Genomic DNA, 27,094 nt, shown 5'->3' with positions numbered 1-27,094 from the left:
CTTGTCAAGAGTTGTCTCGTTCTTCGCTACTCACCTGCTTGCGTTGCCTAATTCGTGCATGCCAACGTAGAAAACGAACAACGGCGGCCAGGCCAGCGGTACTCAAAAGGATCTTTTACACGGAAGAAAGGGTCCTCGATCTTTCTACAGATCGCTTTGACCGGCTATTTGGTACCGACCATTTCGTTTCGAAATGATGAAGACGCTCGGTTAAAAACAGTTACGACGGGAATACCAAAGAGATGGACACTTGAAAAGAAAACTTGAAATCGTCGACTGAGGTTCGGGTTAGCTGTCCTTTTTGTTTAATCTCCTTCGTCTAATGCAAGGTTTCGCGCGGCAAAAAAAAGGAATTGGATAATGTTTTCGTTGATGTGTGTTTGTTCTTTCTGGTTGTTTTCAAGTCCGCGAGTTGAGCAAATGAGTTCTCTTTATAATTCCAACTTTTATTGCTTCGCAAAATGAGTATGGCCATCTGACCAAAAAAATGGCATAGCCAGGATACGCTTCTACCGATAAAACCTACATCATGTTCCCCCTCCTTTTTATGGAGCATTGAACATGAAATGGGCTGGGATCGGCCCGCAGCCATCGTGCTCGACACCGTGGAAGCCTGCTCCGCTCCATATGTGGAACGATTGGTGCTTGGCACTGAGCCCAGGCTAAAGGGGAAGATCCTATTAGAAGTTTGTTTCTAAAACAAACTAAACATGTGTTTCTTTATCTTACATAGGATAAGTGGGAGTATGAGAATAGGATAAGTGGGAGGATGGGAGGAGGTGAATCGGTCAATAAGTGTGAGTATTCTCTAATGTCTTTTAATAAGTGTGAGTATTCTCTAATGTCTTTAAAGAAAAAAAAAAAGATTGAGTGTGGGCTAGACTGTGGGAGTGTGAATAATTACAGGATTTTGGCGTGATTATTAGGTGCACTTTGCATGTTTGCTATTTAATTAGTACTAACCCCTTTATTTTTATTTTATTTCGTACGGTTATCTTATTTACTTTTATTATTTCAGAGGTTGTTTTTGTTTATTAAGTATTTTTAGAAATTATGAAAATTTGAAATTTTATTTATTAAACAAATAATTTTTAATTATTCCAAACTTTTTATATGTGTATTTTCAAGATAACTTTTAACTGTTTTTTTTTTTTTTTTTTTTGGTAAGTAGAAAATTACACTTGTTCAATTTGCAACAATTCTCAAATATTTATGTTTGTTTATTTTTCAATTTACAATCTTTCGTGAAGAGTTGCCTATATTTTTTAAGATCAATTTATACATATATATAAGTTTTGGATGATGAGTAAGAGATCATTTTCAAGTCTTCTTTCCAAAACTATAGCCATCTTTTTAATTATTTTTAAAAAGGCGTTGGAGAAATATTAGAATTGTTATCTCGTAATCTCATTTGAAACTTTATTGTATCATAGAGGATATTTTGCGGTAACCATTACCAATTTTGTATGACAAATAAATCCTTAAAGAAAATGATATTAAACCTCAAAATCCGACTTGATTGCTCTATTTATTCAAAACCATATTCTTCCAATAGACCCACCAAGCATGAGCCTTGTTTCAGCCTGGCCTATTTGACTAAAGTAGTATAATCCTATGAATCGAGGTACTCAGATATGTTTGAATGGATGTGAAGAACTAAAGATTGTTATGATTTACTGTAGGAGAAAATATTAGGTAGAGCTGGGGTAGCTAGCCGTAGAAATCCCACTCCATTCATCCGGTGACATGTGTCACTCAAGTCCACCGCGAGCTAGAAGTCTTCTCTCTCTTACTTTCAATTTCACTCTCTCTCACTCTCGCCCTTCTCTCCCCCACTCACGCTTCTCTCTCTCGCACTTTGCTCGTTCTCCCTCCCACTCATGCGGCTGTTCTGACTCACAACATAGCCCGTTGTCTAATGAACCACACCATTTCCTTTGCATCCACTTCGTTAGTTGCCTCTGCCGTTCGACAAAACCACATCGAATGATGTCGTGTGTTCTCTGTCTTGCCCTCTCTGCCGCCACCGCCACCCTCAGTACAAGAACAAACCCCCCCGGTTGTCCATGACTTGGAGCCCTCCCTTAACCCTACATCCTTGAGATCCTCGTGACTTCAATGTCATGGTCTCCTGAACTCTTGCCAAATCCAGCAAGGATGACCCTCGCTCTAGTCGTGAGGGTCGAGTCCTCGTCAAATTCAATGAAAGAGACCCTCGCTACAAAGGCCACGACACTCTTGCTGATGTCGTTGTCTCCCAAACCTTTGTTAGATCTAGTGAGGGGGTGACCCCTCACTGGCCACTGGCAAGGGCTATGACACCCTTGCCGACCACAGGCCAAAAAGAAAAAAAGAAGATAGAAATGATGAAGAAGAGAGAGAAAGGGAGTTGCAGGTTTTTTGAAAAAGTGACAAGCGTCGCTCGCGAAATGGACTTGTGCATTACTGAACTGGTTACCTAGCTCGACCCAATATTTTATCCTATTGCATAATCACGGTTTATGAGCTCCGGCCCATAAATGGCAACTCGACACTCGACGGTTACTGAACGGCTGCAAGCGGTAACCACGACTGGGCATGGCGCGGCCCGAATAATGAGGAGCCTGGACCTAGGCCCAGTAACGGTCCGCGCGACAAATGGTCCGGCCCGGAACGGCCCACCACAGCGGCCCGCCCGTTTGTCATCCCCTGCCGAACGGCAACTTTCAGTAGGGTTTCAATCTCGAATTCCCCAAAAATTGGCGGGACACAGCAAGGTCGGGAGAAGCTTTTCCACTTTCACAGTCCGCTTCCGGCGCAATCATCCGGCAGCATCTCATTTCCTTCCGGGGAACCCGAGTCGAGACGGCCGGGGGGCCTTGCCGATCCAGCTCCGCCGTGCAAGATGTCCCCCGGGGCTCGCCACTTGAATGTGCTGGGCGAGTTCAAGCCCTTCGGCCTGGTGGCCGAGGCGCTCGACGGCAAGCCCCAGGACGACTCCGCCGCCGCCGCCGACAAGTACGATTACTTCCTCTTCGACTCCAGCGTCGCTCGAGAGGCCAGCTCCGGTGCCGCCGCGACGAGCGGCTCCGGCGATCACGAGATTTTCATAAGAGGGAACAGGTAGACGGTAGTTCGTTCGCTGGATCATCTTTTGCTTTTTGGCATCTCGGTGATGCTATTGAGATCGAATGTTTGAATTTTGCTACAGTAATGCACCGGGTACTAAATGAGGCAAAATACAGACGAGTATTTGTATATCACCATGCTTAGAAAAGTGCTTGACGAAAATGATGTTACCTCGAGTTTACTCAATTGAATTATAATTCAAAAAAAGAAAAAAACTTGCATAGAACATATTAATGATCAAGTAAGGTATAGGTTTAAATGATGACTCGCTTGAGCTTTGCAAATTTATCTCAGGAAATATGTTATAGGCTAAGAATGGTATGCTCATTTTGCGATATTCGGTTGAAAACGTTTCTATAGGAATCTGGAATAATATTACACTTTTCAGCACAATCAAAGGTTAAACCCCGTGTGTCAGTAATGTTTAGGGCAGTACTACGTTTTATTTTGGTCTTTCAAAATGCTAAGAACAGGGTGACTTTTCGGCTGTAATGCTGGTGCAATTTTGTGATTTTACTGAATCAAATGCTAAAAGGGAATCGGACTCCTTGATTTTTGCCACCACTAGTATGTAGAGCAGCACTAATCTTACTTCGTCTTCATTTTCTAACTTGCTGTGAACAGAATCATATGGACTGCAGGTTCACGAGTTTATAAAAGATTCACGGTAGCCTCTCCAGTCATCATGGTACGTCAGCTGTCCAAGCAATCCATGTCATCAATCCACTTTCTTATGTGCCTATGACATCAACCGTATGACTTTGCTGGACCCTTTTCATGTACTGCATAGTTTGTAGAACCCTCAAAAGAAATTAGTATGGTTTTGGAACTAGAAATGTAGAGCACATAATAGTTCAGCTAGGATTTTGCTTTGTGCTATTAGGTCTTGAAATGGATGGCACTGGTACTCTTTCAGCATGGCAGAGATGGATGCAAAGTGGTATTGGGGCCAAATGTGAGGAGGGTGTTTGTTATTTCCTCATTTTATTACTTAAAGGCCAGACTGTTTGGACTAATATACATGGATGACATCATTACTAATGTGCAATAAGGTGTCTTGTGATGACCAAGGCTCTCAAGATAGTAAATTCATAGGTTTTAGATAGTCTTGAACTTGAACTACAATCTACTTTTATTTTGACCCACGAGCTAGTCAAGTCAACCCTTTTAATTAGGTATAGTAGGGCGCTCATTCTTGTTATCATAATAAAATGAATATTCTTCTATTATTTTAATTAGAAATTATTTACTGAGGCTAGACCTTTTAGTTGCTCCATTAGCTGTTTTAACTTTCCATCCATTCTTAAAGTTTATGGCCAGAGACACACAAAATCAATCCTGTACAAGTTGCCACAATTATAAATTATGCGTTCTTTAAGTCCTGAATCAGAGGTCTGACTCGACAAAGTCCTACTCGACTCTGAAAAGATCCTTGTATTAAGGCAACTCAGATGAAGTCTCCATTGCACTAAGTTTGCACTTAATGAAAATGATTGATCATGTATTCTCAGTCTAGTCTGTGCTTCGGAAGGATAACTATTGTTTCCCTTATTTTGCTTTACCCCCTGCTAACTTCTCTGTATATGCGTTTTGAGTTTATATGAGTCAGATCAAAGGTTGAAAACATATGAGCGGGTAATGTATTATTCAGATACCCTGTCTTGATCTTTCTCATGAACTCTCATGCTTTCTATTGCTCAATTTGGCTTTATATTTTACAGAGTCCATTGTTTTTTGTTTAGATCTTTATTGAATCTGCAGAATTGATGTGATTTGACAGTTTATTCCTATTATCTTTCTGTTGCTATGAGAACTAGCTTTTTATCGCTAAGCATTTCTTGCGATTGTTGGTATTTTTCAATTCTAGGCATGTTGGTGTCACTTGGGTGATATGGCTGAGGCGTTCCTTTGTGTCTTGCAAGCTGATTCTTTGACAGTCTATAATGCTTCAGGTTAGTAGGAAACACTGTTCACTAAATGTACTTCCTGGGGTCTGTTTGTTTCGCGGACATTTAATATTGCTTTCCAATGAAAATATCTTTGAGGAAATGGTATAACTTTCTATGTTTGGTGGGAATCTTCAAATGAGCGAGAACTCATTTTCCTATATTGGTACAGCCTACAGGAAGACCTTGAAACATGTTTTTGACAAATAGATATGGGTTCATGCACAACCTAGGACCCTCGGGGTTTGATACATCAAGCCTTGGAGTTGGGACCTAGTTGTCCAGATTAGGACCAATTGGGGACTGTTCCAGGAACCCCACCTCTAGGACCTAGGAACCCGATGCCTGGACACAGGCTCCTAGGGGCTGAGTTAGGGGCCTCAGCCCCTAGACCCAGGACACCGGATTCAGCCCAAGGTGCTCAGTTAGCCTGCTCATGCTTTAATGTGGGCTCTTGAGTGTGGTCCTAGGGCCCTTAGTTCCAAGGGTTGGGGTCCCAGATCCTAGTTTGTATGGCCTAGGGTCTTGGATCCCGAAACTGGGTTCTTGGATTTAGCCCTTTGAGTATTGGGTCTAGGTGCCAGGGTCTTGGGCGCAGCCCTTGGATGCTAGATGCAGGGTACTCCTGGCTTTGGCTGTGGGGATTCTGGGTCCAAGTGCTGGGGACTCGGTTCAGTGGTCTGGCACCGGATCATGGGGTCATTGGCCAGGTCCTGTATCCGGCATTCAGGCATTGAGATCCCAAGTCCGCCTCAGGGGTCTCCGGTCCGAGCTTTAGGTTCGTGGTCTGGAAATTCTGGTTTTATAGCATATAATATTTTTAGGACCTCAAGTATAGACTATTGTTGATAACGAAAGTATTGTCCACTCACTAATTTTTCCTAGCAATTCCATAGTGTATCAGGTTCTCCATGGGATTGACTGCCAACATAAAAAGCAACTTCTTTAGAGGGCATTGTGATAGTACATTTAAGATCCATGTGGCCTGATTTGAAATGGCAATAAATGATGTTGCTCAATCATGGACAAATAGAAGTTTTAATTTTAATTTTAATTTTGCAGACGTCCTGCACATATGAAGCCATTATGAGATTCATTGATGGCGGCTAAGCCCATTTTTGAAAGCTTTACAAACTTTGTTTTCCCCACTTTTAATATGCATGATTGCATCCAATGGATCTTAAAGACTTGTTTCATTTTAAGATCCACTGTGGGTTCTTTTGGATAGGTGAAGTTGTGACAATCCCCCTTCCTCAGTCCATCTCTTCAATTTGGCCTCTTCCGTTTGGTTTACTGCTAGAGCAAGCTGCAGAAGGAGACTTCCCACGCAACATTCATTTCTCATCATCAATCCTTGCATCTGGTGCTAGTGACACTTCGCACCCTAGAAGAGAAATTGGACATAGTCCACAAAGTAATTTTAGTTGCATGAGTCCATATGATAATGTACTGAAGGGAGATACAGCTTTGTTGTCTTCACATTTGATTCTCAAGGATCCAATGGAAGATCCACAGGTATGCCAGTGCTTTTATTTTGTCAATCACTTCATTTTTTTTGGATCTTCAAGACACGTGTTGTGAATTTCTCCTCTTGAAAATTTTTATTGTGGAAAACTTTGTTTCCTTTATTTGATTATTTTCAGTTTGTGAACAATAGCTGTATTGTACTTCTTTCTGTTGCTAATTACCCTCTACTTCCATCATCTAGTTTGTGTACGTTGAAGACAGAGGAAAACTTAACATAATGAATGATTATAATGAAAGAACGATATGGACCAGTGAGCAAGTACCCTTGATGGCATCATATAATAAAGGTTTCCACACTAGTTTCTTTAACATCTGTCTCTTTGTTGATATAGTAGGATCATAGCCACTTGCGCTAATCATAATCAACTACTGTGCAGGAAAAGCTCAACATTCTTTATGGGTGGCAGAAGTTGTTAATCCTACTGCAGATGAGGTGATGTCTAATTTGCCGGATATAAATCCTCTGGGTGTTCGGATGAAACAATTCTCCTTCCACAGAATTTGGCAGGGAAAAGGTGCTCATGCAGCTGCTTGTAAGGTGCCAATTTTCTTTCCTTATCTTTTTCCAGAACAAATGATTGGTGAGGTAGTTTGGTGTGTCAAGCAATATTTTTCCTTGACCAACTCATACAATAAAAATTGGAGGATAGACTTAAAAAAGTATAGTAAATCAGTTAAAGAAGTCATTTATCAATGACTTACTTTGGTTCAGTATGCAGAGGTTACCCAAAAATATCTGAACTTCTCTGTAGAGAATTTTTGGCATCCTTGTTTCTTGGTCAATTTGTTTGGCTTATATAGTAATGTGGGAATGCTTTCAAGACCATGCGGTACCTTGCCTTAGCTGCCTTTTTAGCTTCCTTGCTCGGTATTGGTCCTTGTCTGAGATCAACATGTTGCAAGAATACGTAGGCACGCGTAAAATAGCTAAAAATTGAGTCAAGGCATATTGATATTTGTCTTAAATGTAGATTTATCCAACCCCACCCCCAAATATATATATATATATATATTGATATCTGATATGCCTTTAATTCTTCATTTCTATAACTCGATCAAGTTGCCCATCCATGTATCTTTTGGTTCCAAGTTTCACCCCAAATGATCTACTGTTCACTCCATCCTCGTGACGTCTTAGTGCTTGAAGTTGTACTTTTTGAGTTCATGTGCAATGGAATATTCATTGAATCAAACATATTCTCCAGTTGTTTTTCTGTTATGTTCTCCGAGCATCCTATAAGCTATTGACAAAAGTTTTGGTCCCTTCACAATTTTCAAGTTATAATCTGAACATACCTATAAATCTATGGTGCTTTTTATTGAACCGTGCTGCCTCCATGTTACAGGTTTTTATGGCAATTGATGATGACACAACTCCAATAGTTTGTTTTCTTCTACAAGGACAGAAGAAGTTGTTATCCTTAAGGCTTCAAATTTATGAAACAAGCAGTGACGTCCTTTTTGATGTCAAGCCCGACATGAGCTGGAGCATACCTGCTGTATCAGCTGCCCCGGTGGTTGTGACACGGCCAGGGTAGAGCTCTCTCTCTCTGTGTGAGCGGACATGTGCACATGTGTATATGTTGGGGGAAGGGAGGGGAGGGGAGTGTACTGCGAGCGTGTGCATGCATGTGTGAGTAGATCTCGAAACTTATATATTCTACAATATCATAACTCATTTTGAGTTATCTCTCACAGAGTAAAATTGGGACTGCTTCCTCATACGGACATCATTGTGTTGACACCAGAAAACACCCTTCTGCTTTATGTAAGCTTCCTGCATAAATAGTTTATCTGAATTCTAATGCCTGCGTATTTTGTAATTGACATGCTCAGTGCATGGGAGTCTTCTCAAGAGCTGAAGGATATGGTCATAAATGAAATGGGCTTCTGCATAAATCGATCAGTATGAATACTTTTGCCTGATAGGTTTTGGTTCTTGGTTGTGATTTCTTTCTCAGCTCTGGAGGACAGTAGTCTGTTCATAATTTTAGATTATTGAAGTAGGTAGTGTGGAGAGCAGGATAGCTAACTTCTTAATTAGCAGAGAAAAGTAGTTGCGTGGCAAACTTATTTATGGTTGCTGATATAGAAATATTAATGTAAGAAATCATGCACACTTAATTGATTTGTATGGAGATTTCTTATTTCGTTTTTATGCTGCAGTTTTTACCCCGGCTTTAAATTGTCTATGGCTTAGATGCTCTCTGCACTGAAGTGTTGCTTTTGGGAGAATTTATTTGAGTCTTATGAAATTCTATGCCTGCATCATGGAACTGTTGTATGTCCCGGAGTTTGAGGTTGCATGTTCTATGTGATATGGTGAGATTCCTAACTTGAACTTATGGTTTGTGCAGTCAGGGAAGCTATGCCTATGTAGGTATTTGTTGCCTTCTTGTCTGAGTAGGTGTCGGCATCTGCATAACATGGAGTTCTCAGGAAATGTAGCAGTGTCCCATGATGTAAAAATCATCGGATTAGCAGATGCTGTTGAAGGGCGTGTTAATATAGTTATCAGCAACGGGCAGGTATATCAACATGCACAGAAAAATATCTTATTCCCAACCTGTAGGTCCTTGATTTGTAAGTTGACTACGTGTATTCCAAACAACTGTGCTTGCTGGATACTTGTGACTTTGGGGTGGGAGCTTTTCGCTGATAGTGGGTTGGAGATAGCGTCTCTAAGTGTGCCTCCTATTGTGGGACAAGGCAAGCATGGATGGCGATGGGGTCCTATGCCCAACCCTCCTTGTGCACAACCGACACAAGATTCAGCCACGCACATGTTATGTCATTTCTTGTATTATTACAATTATTTTTTTGAAATTGCTATATGTGACTAAGCTGGGAAGAGTTGAGGATCTGGTCAAACATCTTTTTGTAAAAGTTTGTCAAATTTGTGCATTGGCAATGATAACATTTCCTTAGTATGGTTACAAGTTCCTTGGGGGCATGGTTACAAGACTCTAGATAAGAGGACTATAGAAGTTTGATTTCTTGTTTTTATAAATAATGCTGTACACATACTAATTCTATAGACCTATGTAAATGGGAATAAGTGCAATCTCTCATCACATATATTATGAGTAATCTTTCAAGGTGCTTTATGATTTTATATTCATTTTATGCCCACAATTTAGATTTTTTTATTTAATAGTAATATTATTGAATGATGTGCATGTTGCAGGTGCTTGATTAGGTGAATGACAGACCATTTTATTTATTTTTCTTTTGTTAGGTTCATCCTTTTTTCCGCAAATTATTACTTCTACTTTTTGCATTATGTCTATAAGAAAAAGAAACTCTTTGGTTGAAAAAGCCACGTGGATTAAATGGAAAGGGTAACTTGTCCCCTGCGCCAAAACCTGGTTTCCGGATGGGTGCAGAAATGGGTTAAAGAGTCAAATAGCTACCCAGGCTCTGGGTCAGGGCAAATACAGGGAATGGGGATGGGATGGGGAGGCTACCTGTTCCATCCAGAGGCTATTCCTATTAGGAGTTCCTTTTGTAAGAGATGTTACACTGCACATGTGCAAGTGCTTTTTCATGTTCATTATCTTTTCTGCTTTTGCCAACAGTTTATTAAGTAACTTTGAGCACTAGCACTTCAAAGTCTTATGTGGGGACTGCATTTATCATGTTATCTGTTTAAGAATGTAATGGTGTTATCTGTTACAGTTCTAGGACTTCTTGATGCATCACTGATGATCAATGTCTTTCTGTTCTTTAGATGTTTCGTTGTGCATTACATCAAAGTCCATCATCTTCATTGGTAAAAGATTGCATGGAAGCAATGGCTGAGGGGATGATTTCTAGCCTCTATAATCATTTTCTCACACTTCTTTGGGGGGATAATGACATAACTTATTTATCAAAGGCTGATTCAAGCGTTGATTCAGAATGGGTCTCGTTTAGCAGCTTAATGTTGCAAATGTGCAGAAGATCCACATACATTTCAGAGAAATTTCCAGTTTCAACTTGTCAGTCATCCTGGGATTTCCTTGTGAATAGCCAATTCCATCAAAATTACTGCAAGCTGAGCTCTTTTACTGGAGCTTCCTCTCAAGCTGTACTAGAGAGTCAGGCAGTAGATTGCAGTAGATCTGTTACAGAAGCTAAGCCCACTGGAGATAGCACATTTTACTCTGAGCTACTGGTGAAGAGTTTAGATTCTTTACATGCAGTATATGAAAGCCTTAAACTTGATAATCTGCGGAAGCTGTAAGTTCAGTCCTCAATAAACACATGGTGTGTACTTGGAACGACCTGTTTTCAGCTTTTTGCTTATGTTTTCCTTTTGGCATTTGAGATTTGACATTTGTTAAATAGTGAACTGAACACCTTAAATATTCGATCATTTGAAGTCATATGAGATATTTTCATTATTATATAATTTTTAATATGTTTTTTCTTTGCTTCTGTGGGAAGGCCAATACAGTATCTTCCGACATTTTATGAGCCTTATCTTTGTCAGATGGTTATTCATAAGCTGAGCCAAATGGCACCCGTCGTTGCTCATGTATTTTTCGTTCTAGACTAATAGTTCCAGTGCTGCCTCCTTTTTATGCAGCCTTCTTAATTCTTTGCAGCTACACATGCTGCATCTAATCTGATGTGGTTAAGTGGTAAATTGTGTTTTGGGTGGCTTGTTAACAAGTGAAGCCTGCTATGTGATGAAACTAGGGCATTAGGGCATTTCTAGAACTGATGCTCTTTTCAATATGATGTGGTTGTAACTTTGAAAAATTCTAGCATTTTTAGGGTCTATCAGGGTCTTGCAAGAGCGTTTGAGGTGTTTGAGCTCTCAAAAATTATGACAAAGGCCATTTTCTCCTAATGATTTCAGCTTTCGAGTTGTTTAAAATGCTGTGTCCCACAAAATGCACTAAACTCAGAATTTACAGCTCACTTAGAAGGTTTGCTTAATGCTGACAGTTTTGTTCCATTGGGTGGTTTGTAGGTCTTAGTGCCAAATATGTTAAAAAAAAAAAAATAATTTTGGCAACTAGAAGTTCTTATGAAGCTATTCTACTTTTATCTGTTAATTCTTAAAGTATCAACAGCTTCTGTAGAAATCTCTGTTGTGCGTGCATTAGTGGTAGGTGTAGCCAGTCTCTGTTATTGCCAAGCACCAGTGGCATTCAACTCTATGTTCAACAACAGTCGGATATACATCTTTTGCTTATTAAAAATTTTGTGCGCATGTTGCCTGAACTGTGATGTTTAATGCCCAGAATATGGATCACAGTCTTGACCTTTTTGCTAATGTTTTAAGTATTATCAACTCCAAACTTTCTATGTTGAGGTTTCTCACCTGCTGCTTCTTCAGTAAATGAATTCCACTTTTGGGGTCTGAATATTATTTTCTTCAATTTATTTATCTCTGCAATCTTGATTTCGATGTTCCTTGCAGGGATTTGGAGCTTTTAGCAGTTCTTTTATGCAATATTGCCAAGTTTTTGGGTGAGGAGTGCTATATAGATCACTATGTTCGTGATTTCCCCTATCTGTTCAATAATCTTGGGACGCATAACACTTCGTTGTCCAGAAGATCTCCACCCAATCTGTTCAGATGGCTTGAAAACTGCTTGCTACATGGTTTTAGCTCTGCTGATACCAATGATCTTCCACCTTTAATTCGTAAAGAGGGAAGTTTTGCTGCAAGCCGAGCTAAAAAAATAGTATCTTTTTATAGTTTACTATTCAGTGCCCAGAAGACAGGGGATAATCTTCCTTGTGGAGTTTGCTGTAATGTTGCTACGGGATCTTATTCTACTGCTGAGGAGCATACCGTCTTGGCAATGGTTGGTGAAAAATTTGGACTGCAACAGCTAGATAGCCTACCTCCCGGCGTGTCTCTTCCTTTACGACATGTGAGCTATTCATCAGGACTTCCCACTTCTCCATTATTAAGTGCATCTTCCATGGTATCTTGTAACACAAACATTCTTGCAAAACCCTGTGCAGAAAATAGTGTAGTTATTCATCAGGCAAGCGTCCTTTAATGTCCCGGTGCTAAGCTGCAATGAAGAACATCAGAAATTTTAATGATGTTCTTCCCTATGGGCAATTGCCACTAGTTTCTGCATTTAATCGTGAGATGGAAGTAGAGTTTTTTGGTTTATTGATTGCTTGTAACAAGTCTTCATCCTCCTTTTGGGGCTTTACAATGGTGTCCTTATTGACATCCCTTGAACTTGTACTGACCATATTCACTGGACATGTATCATTCCTGATTCCTGACGTTTAATTTGTGCTCTTCAGGCTTTGGACAAGTGTCGAGAATCTCCTCCTACTGACTGGCCTGCAGCTGCTTATGTTCTTCTTGGTCGGGAAGATCTCGCTCTTACTCGTTTAGAGCGGCCTTGCAAAACAAGTGTACAAGAAGCACAGGCAAACGAGAATTTGATTGAAATGTCCACTCCCTACATGCTTCATTTGCATCCCGTGACAATTCCAAGTGTTGTTTTTGATTCATTTGGTTCGGAAAATGCTAAGTTTGAGGATGCAGATTCAACTGACGGATCTGTCACAGATGGTATGGAGCATATCTTTACTTCTTGCACTCAGTTGCGGTATGGCCGAGATTTACGACTGAATGAGGTTAGTTTTTTGTTTAGTGGTTGAGCCAATGTTGCTGTGAATTCACTGATTTGAATGTCATCATTTTTATACACGGTAGTGATTGCTCTTTCCCTTTTGTTGGGGGGGCGTTGGTTAATTTGTATTGCTTACCCCGACTCTTGTATGAATTGTCATTAATAGCTTTGATTACTTGAATATTGTGAAGCACGTCACCTAGCTAGGTTGAATCGTATGTCTGTCTTTTTTCTCCTTCGAGTTGAAGGCAAAGGGGCTAGTCATTTCTACAGTCACAAATAGTGGGACATGGTTTCTCTAACTCAAATACGTTCCTCTAGTCTTATAGGCAATGCTCATTTGTTGCATGGTTTAGTTTCCTTCCATTTGCAATTTATGTATATATTTATATAATTTGTGTTTTTGTAGTTTCCTGCTTGGCTACATTCAACAACAGAAGAAAAAAAATCCTTTGGTTTTTTTTTGTGTGATATATCCCAAGTACTTTTTGTTAGTACCCATAAGAGCACCTCATATGTTTCTTCATGTGATAAGTACATAAGCTCATTAAATAGGAACATCATGAGCTAATGTGAGAACAGAGATATAAGATTTCAACCAAGGCTAGTGCCAGATAAGCTGTCACTGCATATCTAAAAAGATTAAAAGAATGAAAGGAGAGATGAGGTGCCCCAGCTCATATCTGGAATTTTCATTTCATCTTTTGCCTTGCAGTCCTCCATCTAGAATATAGGAAGAGGGGCATGGCAGCACATGACATGGCTCCTGACAGCTATGTTCACGTCCATTAATCACACCTTTGCTCTCGCAGTGTTTGTTGGCAATTCTTTGTTTTAATTGTTTTTGCGAGGATGGCATTTCCATTGTAGATGTGGTGGAACTTAGATTTGATTGGATCTTGATATTTCTTCTATTCCCATCAGGTTAGACGTCTTCTCAGCTCTGCAAGACCTGTGGCAATTCAAACATCTGTCAACCCTAGTGCTTCTGATCAGGACCTCCAACAGGTATTGTTTCTTCTTTGGAAATCTTTCTGCATTGTATATGTCTTATGAATTATTACTATCAATTAGAGATTTAATCGGAACAAAAGATATAGCTAGTTGCTTGAATGCTCAGAACTCAATTTCATCTTGATTGAGATTCATTTTCAGAATACGAACTAGACTTGAAAGGGTGGCCAATATACTTTAAAGACCAAATTGGCTTGAGTCAAGTCACTGGCCATTCAAATGCGAGCAAAATTCCTCTGTAAAAATAACACATGGTTTTCCTGAACTATCCAGATAATGATCCAAATGGTTTTGACTCAAAATCTAAAGATACACGGGCTGCAGCTTTAAGGCTACTTGAATGCAAATCTAGCAACCTTTCATATGCAAGCTCATCTAGGAAGCAGTGGCTATCTGATCTGGGCAGTAAACATGCCATTAGAGAGCAATAGAAGGGGCATCATGAGGCTCCCACATATTGTCGGGTATGGGAAGGATTAGATGTATGTGCCTTTTCCCTACTTTGCACAGGCATTTCCCTGAATTGAACCTGTGACCTTTGCAGAGAGAGCGACAATGTGAGGAAAATGATCCAGCGTAGAAAATAAGTTTAGAACTAAAGGAATTCAACCAAACTCAATCTTGTTGCCAAAGTAAAGAAGTAACCCCTGTCTTGGATCCACCGACCTGTTCAAATATCCACAAGACAAGCAAAAATATTGTTAGAAAGTCCAACCCAAAAGCTTAAGTTGATAGGTGGAGGAGACCACATGAATATACTGAGCATTTAGGACCCCAAGTGATGTGGGATAATACTTCAACAAATATTCTCCGAAATTACTTGTAAATCAGCATCTTAATAATGAAAGGGATTCGAGTGGTTAATAATTTGTTCATCTACTGTGTGCTTGTTTCTGAGAAGTGAGGAGAGAGGGAGGGGAAGGGGGCGTATAAAGGAAGAGATTGCTTACTACATTGATGTTTGGATTAAGTATATTCTAAACCTACCTGCTTGCTTAGGCTCATGACTTGCTCGAGTTGGGAATTTAATCGGGCTAAGGGCTAAACAGCTTGTTAATCTATTCTAGTTTAGTTTGAACTTGAAAGCCAAGTAAACAACAAATGGACCCAAATAGCTGATTGGTTGTTTGGCTTGTTTGCACCAGTGTTCGATCTTGAGTGATCTGAATGTCAGTGCTAGGATACCCCTAGCAGTCATTTTTACATGTTATATGCTTTCCTGTATCATTACCATTAAATTGTGCTATACATATGTCACCATGTCTTGGTCTGGGGAACTTTCATAATGTGGTTATCTATGTTCTCCTAAAATCATAAATTGCAGATAGTCTGATATATTGCTTATATTCTGCTCTTTTTCCCCATTGAAGGTTCAGTTATGGCAGTTTGCTCAGAGGACCACTGCTCTTCCCATTGGTCGTGGTGCATTCACTCTTGCCACTATATATACACTCTTGACTGAGGTGCAGCTCATTTCTTCTGGCGACTATATGTTCCATTTTTTTCAGCTTCAGTTGAAGTTTATGAATGTTTCAATTGCTGGGCCTCAGAGAAGTTTATACCATTCTTGTAGGCCTTTACAGTGCCAAAGCTTGTTTTAGCTGGTCGATTACCTGCCCAGCAGAATGCAACTGTATGTACTTGTTATACTCTTTTGATGAGATGTGCTTTAAAGTCTTTTCCTTCCTACCGGAGGAAAAAATCTTTGGCAGGATGTATCTAGTTAAAATTTTGACAACTTCTGATTGGTTTCCTTGCCACGTGTCTGAATTTCTGGCCCCTGCTGTCTCTTCTTGCATGTTTTTATATTTTGTAGGTGAATCTAGATCCAAATACGAGAAACATACAAGAACTTAAATCTTGGCCTGATTTTCATAATGCCGTTGCCGCTGGTCTAAGGCTGGCACCGCTTCAGGTATCCATCTCTGAATTTGATTTGCTTATATATGTTATGAAGCATCAGCTAGTAGTTCTTTTTATGTTTTATAATTTAAAATAGCTTACGAGGCATCTCTAAATTACTAAGGTGGCTTTTTGGTCCTGCAATGCTATGCAATCATTGACCCTTTTCTTTTACAAATATGCTGTCTATGTTTCTACTGCATCTGATATGGGGTATTCTATTTCTAATAGGGAAAAGTGTCAAGAACATGGATAATATATAACAAGCCTGAAGAGCCAAATGCTGTACATGCAGGCCTCCTTCTTGCTTTGGGACTGCATGGGTATCTACGTGTTTTAAGTATCACTGACATATACCAGTATTTTTCACAGGTTCATTCTCCTTGAGATTTATTCACTCTTCTGCTTGTTACCTATTTTGCTTTGGATTGGAGCACTTGACTATTTTTCAATGGTTGTTCTTTTTTTAGTATGGAAGATCCATGTAGCATCTATTGTTTTTTTTTCCTAGGTAAACAATCTTTGTTACAAAATTGTTTTTATAGACAAAAATTAGTCATCAAACTGATTAATCATCATACATAATCAGTTCCTTGCTGCTGTGTTGCCATTCACTGCTTTTACTTTCACATTAGTCTTTGTGAGCATCTCCATTTTATATTCTGCATCCTTCATTATGATCCACTGTAATTTCAATTTTGAGGGTTTAGTCTTCTGCTTCTGTGTCTTTGATAACAATTCATCTTTCTGTATCAATTTGAGTCATGTACTTGCATGCTCATCGGGGCTTGGCTTATAGATGCTTACGCTGATGCAGTTAGATTTGTTGGTTATTTTTTTTTCTCTCCCTGATGCCTAGTGTGCACACCTTTTAAACTCAACGACATTTTACACATGTTGATCACCATTTAGTGCCTTCAGAACCAACTAGAGGCTGATGGTGCCACTTCTGGCCGAGTTAAATTCCTGGAGCCAATTTGACCTTGAGACTCACATTTTTCTGGCCAATCAGCAGATAGACCAGTGGAGTTCTTCTTTCCCCATGATAGAAGGTTGTCCAGGCTGCCACATGATTAGGCATCACGGGCTCCGAGATGGATCACCCTGTCAATGACGGTCTTGACAAGCCTTTCTAGCATAAATTAGTTGTCAATTTAGGCATCCTGCTTGAAGTCATAGCTGCCTTAATCATTCGCCTCCAATGTTGATTTGGTGGTCTAGTTGTTGATCCAGATCCATTGCTTTTTGACTTATAGAGGTTTCCATTCGAAGTTCATAGAGCTCATTGTAGGAACTCGAAGTTCATAGGAGCTCATTGTAGGAACTTATTGCATGGTCAAGGTGGAATGTTTCCTGTGGCTATTTTGGGCACACTGCAGACTAGTAATTTGTAAAATTAATGGAAACTAATGGTTTCATTTTGAAGGGTTTGGACTTAACAAAATGAAACTTTGGGAAAGTTTTAGTGGCCAAATTGAACAATGTAGGGGGGTTTATCTAGTTCCTCCAACTGTTTGATAATTAGTTAGAAAACAGAACCATCTTTCTCCAATTTTGCTGATCATTTAATGTTCTATTATGGAGTATAGAGAGTATAAAGTGCTTATGGTTGCATTTCAACCATCTAATCACATAGGACGTCTCTCCTTTAACTTATGATAGTGACCTTGTCAACTCTTTCTATGAAATTCTTGGATTGGCAGTATCTGGCCTAGGATTCCTCCATTATATAGGGCACTTAATTGTATATGTCACCTAAGTTGCTCGTGCTTACAAAGGTTTCGGATTTTTTGTTTATTTTCTCTTGAAATTCCTCTAGTTTTTCTATAATTCAAAAGTTTGATCTCTTTCTTGTTCCACCTACTATGTATTAATTGATTTTCTTCAGGATTGCTATTGGTATAGGTGTCTTGTATTTTCAACTTTTCTGATGTTGTTATCTTTGGTCCTTGTCATCTGTCTATTTGTAGTTGTGTGGTTATGTATTCCACTAAGTTCTCTTCTGTTGTGATGCTTCATGCATGTAGGAACATGAAAGCACAACTGTGGGACTAATGATAGGCTTGGCAGCTTCTTATAGAGGGACAATGCATCCAGCAATTTCAAAGGTGAAATCTTCTTCCTTACACCATTTTACCGCTGCTCACTTATTTCATCACTCATATCGATGTCTATCGGAGTCATTGAAGTGCATCTTCATCTTGAATTTATAATCTAAGTATTCGATCAACCTTGGGAGTTATTGTTGCCAGTAGCTGCATGGTGGTTCTGAGGTCTTTCTCCCATCCCAATATTTTGAGATTTTAGAGCAGTTTGAGCTTTTAATACTTGGAAAAAGTCAAAGTGATTTTGGGAAAGCCCTAACAGGGGCTCTGATACTGTAGTAGGAAAAGTAAAAGATAGCAAAAAGAACATTAGAAAGCTGGAACAGAGAAATCTTATTCTGGGGTTCATAAGAACCAATCATATATATTGAACATGGAAATGTAATGACAGTGAAATAAATGCCTATTTAAGGGTTGCAGATGTAAGACAATCTCCACCCTTGATCTGACATAATTTACTTTTGATATTGACCATTGGAGCTCATTAAATTTCACATGACTACCATGTGACCACTTATTAACCCTAATAGTCCATGTAAAGACAAAATAAGAAAAAAACACTATAAATACTAGAAAATAGGATTATGCTCCTCCATCACAAAGTTACACTGTTTACAATGAAAGAAGTCTGTTAAGCCTATATTTACAGTTCAATCATTTGTTAGGTCACAAATTTCTTTCTGTTAAGTACATTCTCTATATGACTGGCGTTCTGTGTTGCAGGTTCTTTATGTTCATATACCTGCTCGGCATCCATCAACTTTTCCTGAGTTAGAGTTACCCACACTTTTGCAGGTTTGCACCTTGATGCAGTTACTATCAGATAATTTATCACCACGGGTGTAACCTTTTGTGACTTAAAGTTATGAGTGTGCCTTCATGCTCTGGCAACTGTGTGTATTGTGCGCCTTGTAATTACTAATTTTATCATGAGGGTGTTAAAGATCCATCTTAAGGTTGTTTCTACATAATGAAGCACTTGCTAGCAAACTGTTTCAGATTTTGATACTCAAAAGAATTATTTCAAATGCTAATTGGAACTTCATACTCTCTTCAATTGACTCTGAAGTCAGCAGCGCTTGTGTCAGTGGGGCTTCTTTATGAAGGTTCAGCACATCCACAAACAATGCAAATTCTTTTGGTATGTTGTTTTGTTTTGTTTTAGTACTGATACATCTATATAATCTAGCTAGCCTATTTTGAAGTTGATAGATTGCCTATCTGCAAGTGTGAAATTGGACTGGTTTTTCTACAATAAATCATGCATGGTCTTACTAAAATTTTTACTGCTTCTTGCTATTGCATGTTGTGACAGAGTTATTTTGTCCTCTGATCACTATAGCTAGATAGTTATGAACTTATGATGGCATTGTGTTTTCAGCCAGTGTGGCTTGATGCCAACCAAGCATACTGCTCAAGTGTTGTGTATATAACTGAGTTAAAGTTAATTATGGATACAATGCCGATTGTCTTTATTTGATGCTGAATGTCTACATATAAAAAGTATGTCACCTAAGATAATGTTAAACCGATATCTTCGACTATGATTGCAGGAGCATTCTCCACCACGTTTTATAGACCCCCACTAGGTTGATGCCCCTCAGTATGTCAAATTCTCATTGTTTGCTTGACCTCTGGCTGTAAATGTTGGTAGACAGTTGCATATTCTTGCTATGTGCTATCAGAAACTAGTACATTGCTACCTGTGAAATGGTTAATCTTTGCTTTGATCTGTCATTTCAAAATGCAGCCTAGCTTTGTCATACGATGCTAGTGACCAAAAGATAATCCTTTCAAAGCATCTGCTATCATTGCATGACCTGGTTGTTATAAATTATGCAGAGTGAAATAGGTCGAAGAAGTGGTGGAGATAATGTGCTTGAAAGAGAGGGTTATGCTGTCTCTGCAGGTTTTTCACTGGGTCTTGTTGCACTTGGTACGTGGTGTCTCAGTCTCCTGTCAAAATTAGCAAGTTACTTTTTTCTTTGCAACATCAGTCATATGATGGTTTCACCATGCACCTAACATTCTATTATTGAATTCAAGGGCGTGGCTTGGACATGCTTGGATTTGTGGAAACTTTGCTTGATAGGCTGTTTGACTATATTGGTGGCAAAGAACTTCACAGTGTATGTACATACTTTTGTCCTATGTTATTACTTATTGTTGCGGTAGGCTGGTCAGATAAAATTATGGATATAAAGATCTTCAGTGAATTTGATCCTTGTATTTCACAAGATATTTCTCCATGATTTAGCCAATAAGTAGTTGAATGTTTTGCTTATTTCAGGAAAGATCTTATTTGTTGACACCCTCAACAGAGGAACACAATCGGGGATTTGGGCAGGTTACTTCAGCTGTTAACGCTCTAGATTAGAGTCTGCCTTCATGATACAATTATATAGGCTCAAAGTGGTGTCGTAAGATAACTAATGCTGTTATCACTTCCTCTTAGCTATTTTTTCTTTTTGTTTCCTAATGTTTTCATAGATGATGGATACGGCGGCTTTCAATGTTGATGTGACTGCACCTGGGGCTATTGTTGCCCTTGCTCTAATGTTTTTAAAGGTACTTTCTGTTAAGTTGTAGAAGCAGTCCTAGTTGCTAGGATGTGGCAACATGACATCTTTATTTTTCTCTTGTATCTTCTAAGGGGTTCTTGCATTTCTGTAACAGACTGAATCCGAGGTGATTTTGTCTAGGCTTTCAATTCCTTGCACACAGTTTGATTTGCAATATGTGAGGCCTGACTTCATAATGCTTCGAGTTATTGCTCGGAACATGATCATGTGGAGCAGGTAACATTATTCAGATAAGCAATTCTGGAGTTGAAGTTGCAATTGTTCTTCTCTAGATATAATCATGGTGATAAATATCTATCATGTAGGGTTCATCCTTCCAAAAACTGGATTGAGAGTCAGGTGCCTGAAATAGTGAAAATCGGTGTTGAAGGCCTTAGAGAGGATGTTGAGAATCTCATGGAGACTGATGTAGAAGCACTTGTTCAGGCATACATAAATATAGTAGCTGGAGCATGTATTTCTCTTGGTAATAATCTTCTCTGGATATGTAGTTTTGTATTTTTGTTACTGGAATAAATTAAAATCAGCTGTCAGATCTTTAAGCAGTATATAAGCATAATGAACTTTGACCTAGAGATTCGACAAAGAAAGAAAAAAACTTTGACCTAGAGAGCCTAAACCAGCCAAAGGACGCCAAATTAGATTATTGACTCATTAGGAATATATTAAAATCAGCTCTCAGGTTTTGTACAGTATCTCTGTTTTCAGTTTCTTTATGCTGTATATCTTGTAAAGTAGATCTCTAAAATGTCTTGCTTGACTGGCTTGTACTCCTTGTCTGCATTTTCCATTTTACTTGCTTTCTTATAGCACTGTTGTTCTTTGAATGCTTTCTTAAGTTGGGGTCTACAGCAGTAATTAATTCACATCAGCTTCCAAGATTAAAAAAATAAAGAGAGAGAGAGAGAGAGAGAGATAAATGTCCAGAGCAAGTACATCTTCTTTTCAGTGACTTCTTTTAGCGTTTGCTTTGGACAGGTCTCAAGTTTGCGGGTACTATGGATGGAAATGCACAGGAGTTACTGTATGAATATGCAGTCTACTTCCTAAATGAGGTTTGAAATCGTGCTTGGCTGTACTCACATGAGAACTATATTTATGATTGTGTATAACTTATATTTAATTCGACAGATGAAGCCTGTTGCTCCCGTTAGTGGAAGCAACTTTCCCAAGGGGCTGGCCAATTATGTTGATAGGGGCACACTGGAGATTTGTCTTCATCTTATCGTGCTCTCTCTTTCTGTGGTATTTTGCTTTCTGTTCTGTACCCACTACCTTCTGTTCCTGAATTTTGCCATTTCCTTCTTACTGATGTGGTGGAAGACCAGGTGATGGCAGGTTCTGGACATTTACAAACGTTACGCTTATTGAAATTTCTCCGAGGACGAAATTCAGCTGATGGTCATTCTAATTATGGAACACAAATGACAGTAAGTTTGTATCATTGTTAGTTGTGCTGAAGATTGTTTAATTGATTGTTGGTAATCTATAATTCAGATTCGTGTATCCTCAAAGCATTATTGTTTTCATATTGCTATATGTTGAATCAGACATCCTAAGTGAAAATATCATATGATGATGTATCAGTGGATTACCTTGTCTATAAATCAGTAAATTAGGAGGCAGAACAGAAAAGGAAGAAGTTTGCATGGTTCTGAAATTTTCTGCTAAGCTTCCATCTCTTTTTTAGTTTGCTGATGGAGATTTTGTGCTCAATGTTTCTATATGGTGGTTGGTGCCCTTTTGATGAGCAAATTTCCCATTTATTTGGCAAAAAGCCTCAAGAATCTCTGCAATACCTTTTCAGAAGCAAGTGTATTTGATCTTTCTCCCTGGTTGGAGTTGGATCGGGTATCTGTATCTTCCAAATCTGTTTGCCATAGATTTATCCTTATAATGTCACAATGGTCCTCCGAGAAAGTCAAGTGGAGAAATTTTTCTGATTGATATTGTTGCACTCTAGATTTTAACTTATTGCTTTGACCAATTTCATCCTGATTTTAGATAAGCTTGGCCATTGGCTTCTTGTTTCTTGGGGGAGGCATGCGCACATTTTCTACTAGCAACAGCTCAATTGCTGCTTTGCTGATTACCCTCTATCCACGTTTGCCTGCTGGACCAAATGATAATCGTTGCCATCTTCAGGTAATCAGAGTATTTTATTACTGAAGTTGCGGAGTTTTCTCCTATTAATGTTATGTCCCCCCCCCCAAGAAAAGCTGACTTGAAGACCTGTGCACATTAAATTACATTTTGTTACACTTGAAGACCTGTATGTGTTAAATTGCATTTTGTATCAAAAGCTTTTGGGCCCAACTTTTGCGTATGCTTGCAAATTTCCATCTGTAGTATTATTTTTAGCGTTGTTCATTAAACCCAGTTTTCTGGCTGTTCTGACTGAAAAGTGTGAATTTTACTGGTTGTCACAATATCAAGTGATTTTTAATCAAGTGATTTGTAATGAAGTGATGTCTTCTCCAGGCATTCAGACATTTGTATGTTCTAGCCACAGAAGCTCGCTGGATTCAGACAATTGATGTTGACACTGGTTTGCCTGTTTATGCTCCTCTTGAGGTCACAATCAAGGAGAGTGAAAATTACTCGGAAACTAGTTTTTGTGAAATTACCCCTTGCATTCTACCAGAGCGTTCTATTGTAAGTAGTTCTAAAACTTGACCTCTTCAGTAAAGGCTACTGTTTTTTTTTTTTCACTCCCTCATCAGACATGATATTAGGGCTTAACACGCCACTCTTCGAGCTTTTCAATTGCTGCAATTGTTATAGTGGATATTATTGTGGCAGTATCTGCAGAGCAGGTTTGTAGTCCCTAAGCACCATTGGAAAACCTTGAAATGATTGGTGATTCCTGTCTGTTTCTTCAAATCCTCCCCCCCAAAAAAAAAAAAGGGATAGAAAAATCGGTGATTTCTGTCTGATCCTCTGTGCTCATTCCTATGTGGCAAATTTGTAGCTTATCAGTCTGTTTTAATTTTTTCATTGCAGTTGAAATCCGTCCGTGTTTGTGGCCCTCGATATTGGACTCAAGTCATAAACCTTGTACCTGAAGGTGGCCAGATACTGCTTTGTAATTTCTTGTTTGGTTTCTCTAGTAAATTCTCGTGTCTCATGATTTATTTTCTATTAACTTATAGAGAAACCGTGGTGGACTGATGGTGCGAAGAATGACCCATTCAATTCGGGGACCCTCTACATTAAACGAAAGGTTGGAGCCTGTTCATACGTGGATGATCCCATAGGGTGTCAGTCGCTGCTATCTCAAGCAATGCACAAGGTCATTAAATCATTTTCTGCCCTTCCATTCCCTCCACGTGCATTGAGCTACATTTGGCATCAAGCTGCCTTTCTCTGATGTAGGTTTTCAGTATGACCAATTTGAGAGCTAGTAGTGGGAATACTGCTGGAAATTATATCTCTGTTGATCAGTTAGTCAGTACATTCTCGTCAGTGCCCAGTTTGATTGCTTTTGCACAGCTCTGCCGTGACCCATCTTGGAATAGCAGGTAAGTGTGCGGTTTTCCATTCAGATGATCCTAAATTTTAAAAACAAAGAAGAAAAAAGAGAAAAACAGTTATATGACTTTGGTGTTACAGTGGAAACAGTAAACCGTGGATCAGTATTGCTCGCCCAAAAGTCCATTCTGCTTTGGGTCCCTGAGCCGTGTGCCATACTTGTCTTATCTATCCTAATCGATTGCAATATCTTCTGCAGACCAGATGTTGATTTCCAAGAGTTCTGTGTGCAAGTTCTATTTGAATGTGTAAGCAAGGACAGACCAGCCCTTTTGCAGGTAGCAAATTAACCCAGAAAATTCACCTTAAAAAAGAGTTACCTCAGAAAGAAAAAGTTGATTGCGTAATACATTCATATATGGTTAATTTCATGGCTAGGTTAAATGTAGCGTCACAGAGGGCAAATGTAGCTTGCCTTCGATAGTTGCACTTTCAAAGCAGTGTTTAGAGCTTATTGGAAATCATATGTATGATATTTGAGGTGGACATACCTTCGCTCTGGTGGAACAGTGGTTGCTTTTGCATTATTCTTTCAGTGTCAGAACTCTTGTTATGAGTGTCTTGTATTACTTGTACTACTGCTGCTTTCAATGATTTTCATCTCTTAATTACCTTTCAACATTGTGCAGGTCTATTTGTCATTGTACACAACTATGGAATTAATGGCTGATCTGGTTAAGAACAATAATGATGTTTTGTGTGACTCGGTCTCTGTCTCAAGTTTAAAGGTATGGCACTTAATTCCTGATCATTGTTCAGATTCAACTCTGGAAGGACAAAAGACAAATTAATTGGGCAGGAAGCATATATAATTCAAGAATTCACCGATGATCATGTGCACATGTTAGCTCTAGGTATCATGTGATGCATGAACTTGTTTGCTCGTATCATTGTGCAAAGATGGGACTGCCCAGTAGTAAATGAGAACAAATCAGGGGCATGGACCATCATCCTCCATATAACCAAAAACTGAAGTATGTCAAGCTAAAATCCCTATTCTGAAACAAAATTTTGATTTCTGGTATGGGCAGTAGGCCTATTGGTGTAATCTATCTACCATTCTCTCCTGCACAATCATGATGTGCACTTCAAATGTTTCTCATTGGCCTTCTCCATGCAGCTTGCTCTTGCCTACACTCAAGCATCATTAGGTGGAAAGCTCACCAATGCAAGAGGCAGTGTTGTTCAGTCCATTTTTATAGGTTCACTTCGGAAACGGTTGGAAGATCTCTTCCAATTTTCTCGGCATTTGAGTGATGATTTGCATAGTTACTTGACATTGGGAAGGTGGCCCGCTGATGGATCTGATGGAAAGAGAAGGTCGATAATCCTTTCCTGGTATCTCCAGTGGTTTGGCATACCTTCTCCATCTGTTGTGGAAAAAGCAGTGAAGAAAGTGAATGCAAAGTCGGTATCATCGTCTTCTTCGGTTCCATTACTGCGGCTGCTATTGCCAACTACTCACATCAGCGCTCTCAGTGAGATAGGGAGGCTTCTGTGCTCCTCATGATGAGTGGTTGAAGCATTTCTCATCGAGCTTAAGGGGTTCTCATCATGAGTTGCCGTTCTTTCATTGTGTGGTTTAGCACATTGGTGCAGCATTCCACAATCATCTTCATACTCAGGCAAGCAAATGGCAGTCTGTCATTTGTGCATACGTGGAAAGCAAAGTCGCGGAGCGGCGGAGGAGGCCCAGGTGTTCCGAACGAGCTGGAGTAGAGCGGGCAATCCATGTCACACCTGTTGTAAGACACTGGCTTTATTTATAGCTAGCAGATGCTTGTATAGGAACGTGAAGGAAGATCTCACGGTTCTTTTCCAGTTTCTTATGTATAACACATTTTAGCTACATAGATGTAATTTGACAGATTTCAGTTAAGCAAAGTCTTGGATACATTCAGTTCCTATGATTGTATCGCCAGAAAAAAGGTTCCTAAGGCATTTACTTAAACACGAAGCCAGCTCTACTGCTTTTAATTATTACTAATTGTAGAATCTGAACTGTATTTTACACTCTGGAGATTAATTTAGCGATGGCAGTATCGGCAGCATTCATTCAAATTGGGTGTTGAAAAATATGACAATAATTGGGCCAAAATACAAAGGGAAAAAACCCAAGACTAACGCTGTGCATTTGCGTGTCCATGAAAAATGTGGCGAACTTGGTGAAATTTTCCGAAAGTACAACATGACTTTTCCTTGTAAATGTTACTCAGTTTTATTACCCACTTTTTAGATGATAAATTAGTAAGTCAAACCCTAATTTTTTTTTTCGAAAACTATATCTTATAAGATGTTATGTGCCATTAATAATAATGTATTATTTGTAAAATATCTTTTCTCAACAGAGCTTTGGACCATTGGCCCAAAAAGTGGGAAAAAATAACTATTAAGCCATGAATTTTTTGATGATACATTTTGTAAAGTATATCTTTCTTGCGATAATCCAAATTGTAAATTTTATTTTTACTAAATAATCCATTTTGTGAAGTTGATCAATCAGAATCAAGGTTTAGAGTACGTTTTTTTTTAAAGAAAAAGTAATTTCCATGAATTGACTTTTTAAACTTCATGTGTTTTGTTCACCAAAAGTAAATAATTAATGGATAAGATTTTACAGTAAAAAAAAGAAGCTGCGGTTAAAATTGAAAAAAATTATTTCTTCATTCTAAAAAAAAATCATTTTTGCGAACTCCTTTTTCCGCTCAAACTCTCACATAGAATGGAGAATCCTTGTCACGTAAGGTTTTATGACTGCTAGGATATAAAGTTTGTCGATT

At 39.1% G+C, this 27,094-nt stretch overlaps 1 protein-coding gene across 5 annotated transcripts; it reads left to right on the top strand.

Moving 5' to 3' along the window:
- The first annotated feature begins 2,727 nt into the window (after nt 1-2,727).
- LOC104454403 (anaphase-promoting complex subunit 1) lies at nt 2,728-26,265 on the top strand. 5 transcript variants are annotated; one of them, XM_010069234.3, is made up of 37 exons: nt 2,728-3,102; nt 3,733-3,796; nt 4,976-5,060; nt 6,283-6,569; nt 6,763-6,868; nt 6,959-7,119; nt 7,928-8,115; nt 8,280-8,349; nt 8,939-9,109; nt 10,312-10,802; nt 11,995-12,454; nt 12,846-13,184; nt 14,105-14,188; nt 15,565-15,657; nt 15,768-15,827; nt 16,011-16,109; nt 16,328-16,468; nt 18,124-18,204; nt 18,925-18,996; nt 19,271-19,342; nt 20,044-20,137; nt 20,248-20,330; nt 20,492-20,548; nt 20,692-20,769; nt 20,878-20,999; nt 21,089-21,249; nt 21,762-21,838; nt 21,915-22,028; nt 22,112-22,213; nt 22,788-22,928; nt 23,265-23,438; nt 23,787-23,850; nt 23,936-24,075; nt 24,159-24,304; nt 24,514-24,592; nt 24,944-25,042; nt 25,435-26,265. In XM_010069234.3, exons 1-37 carry the CDS (start codon nt 2,885-2,887, stop codon nt 25,822-25,824), a joined length of 5,463 nt encoding a protein of 1,820 aa, XP_010067536.2. In that variant the 5' UTR covers nt 2,728-2,884; the 3' UTR covers nt 25,825-26,265. The 5 variants fall into 5 exon arrangements, with proteins under 5 accessions (XP_010067536.2, XP_010067539.2, XP_010067538.2 ...); XM_010069237.3 differs by lacking the exon at nt 14,105-14,188; XM_010069236.3 differs by lacking the exon at nt 18,124-18,204.
- The last annotated feature ends 829 nt before the right edge of the window (nt 26,266-27,094 follow it).

Source organism: Eucalyptus grandis, chromosome 7 (assembly GCF_016545825.1).
Source record: "Eucalyptus grandis isolate ANBG69807.140 chromosome 7, ASM1654582v1, whole genome shotgun sequence".
Classification (NCBI taxonomy): domain Eukaryota; kingdom Viridiplantae; phylum Streptophyta; class Magnoliopsida; order Myrtales; family Myrtaceae; genus Eucalyptus; species Eucalyptus grandis.
This window is presented reverse-complemented; position numbering and strand designations above follow the sequence as displayed.

Bases quoted from the DNA above. Each gene is read 5' to 3' on its own strand.
- LOC104454403 (XM_010069234.3), top strand. From the start codon at position 2,885: ATGTCCCCCGGGGCTCGCCACTTGAATGTGCTGGGCGAGTTCAAGCCC. The intron at 10,803-11,994 runs GTAAGTTCAGTC...TGTTCCTTGCAG, and splicing joins CTTGATAATCTGCGGAAGCT to GGATTTGGAGCTTTTAGCAG. The intron at 20,770-20,877 runs GTACTTTCTGTT...TTTCTGTAACAG, and splicing joins TTGCTCTAATGTTTTTAAAG to ACTGAATCCGAGGTGATTTT.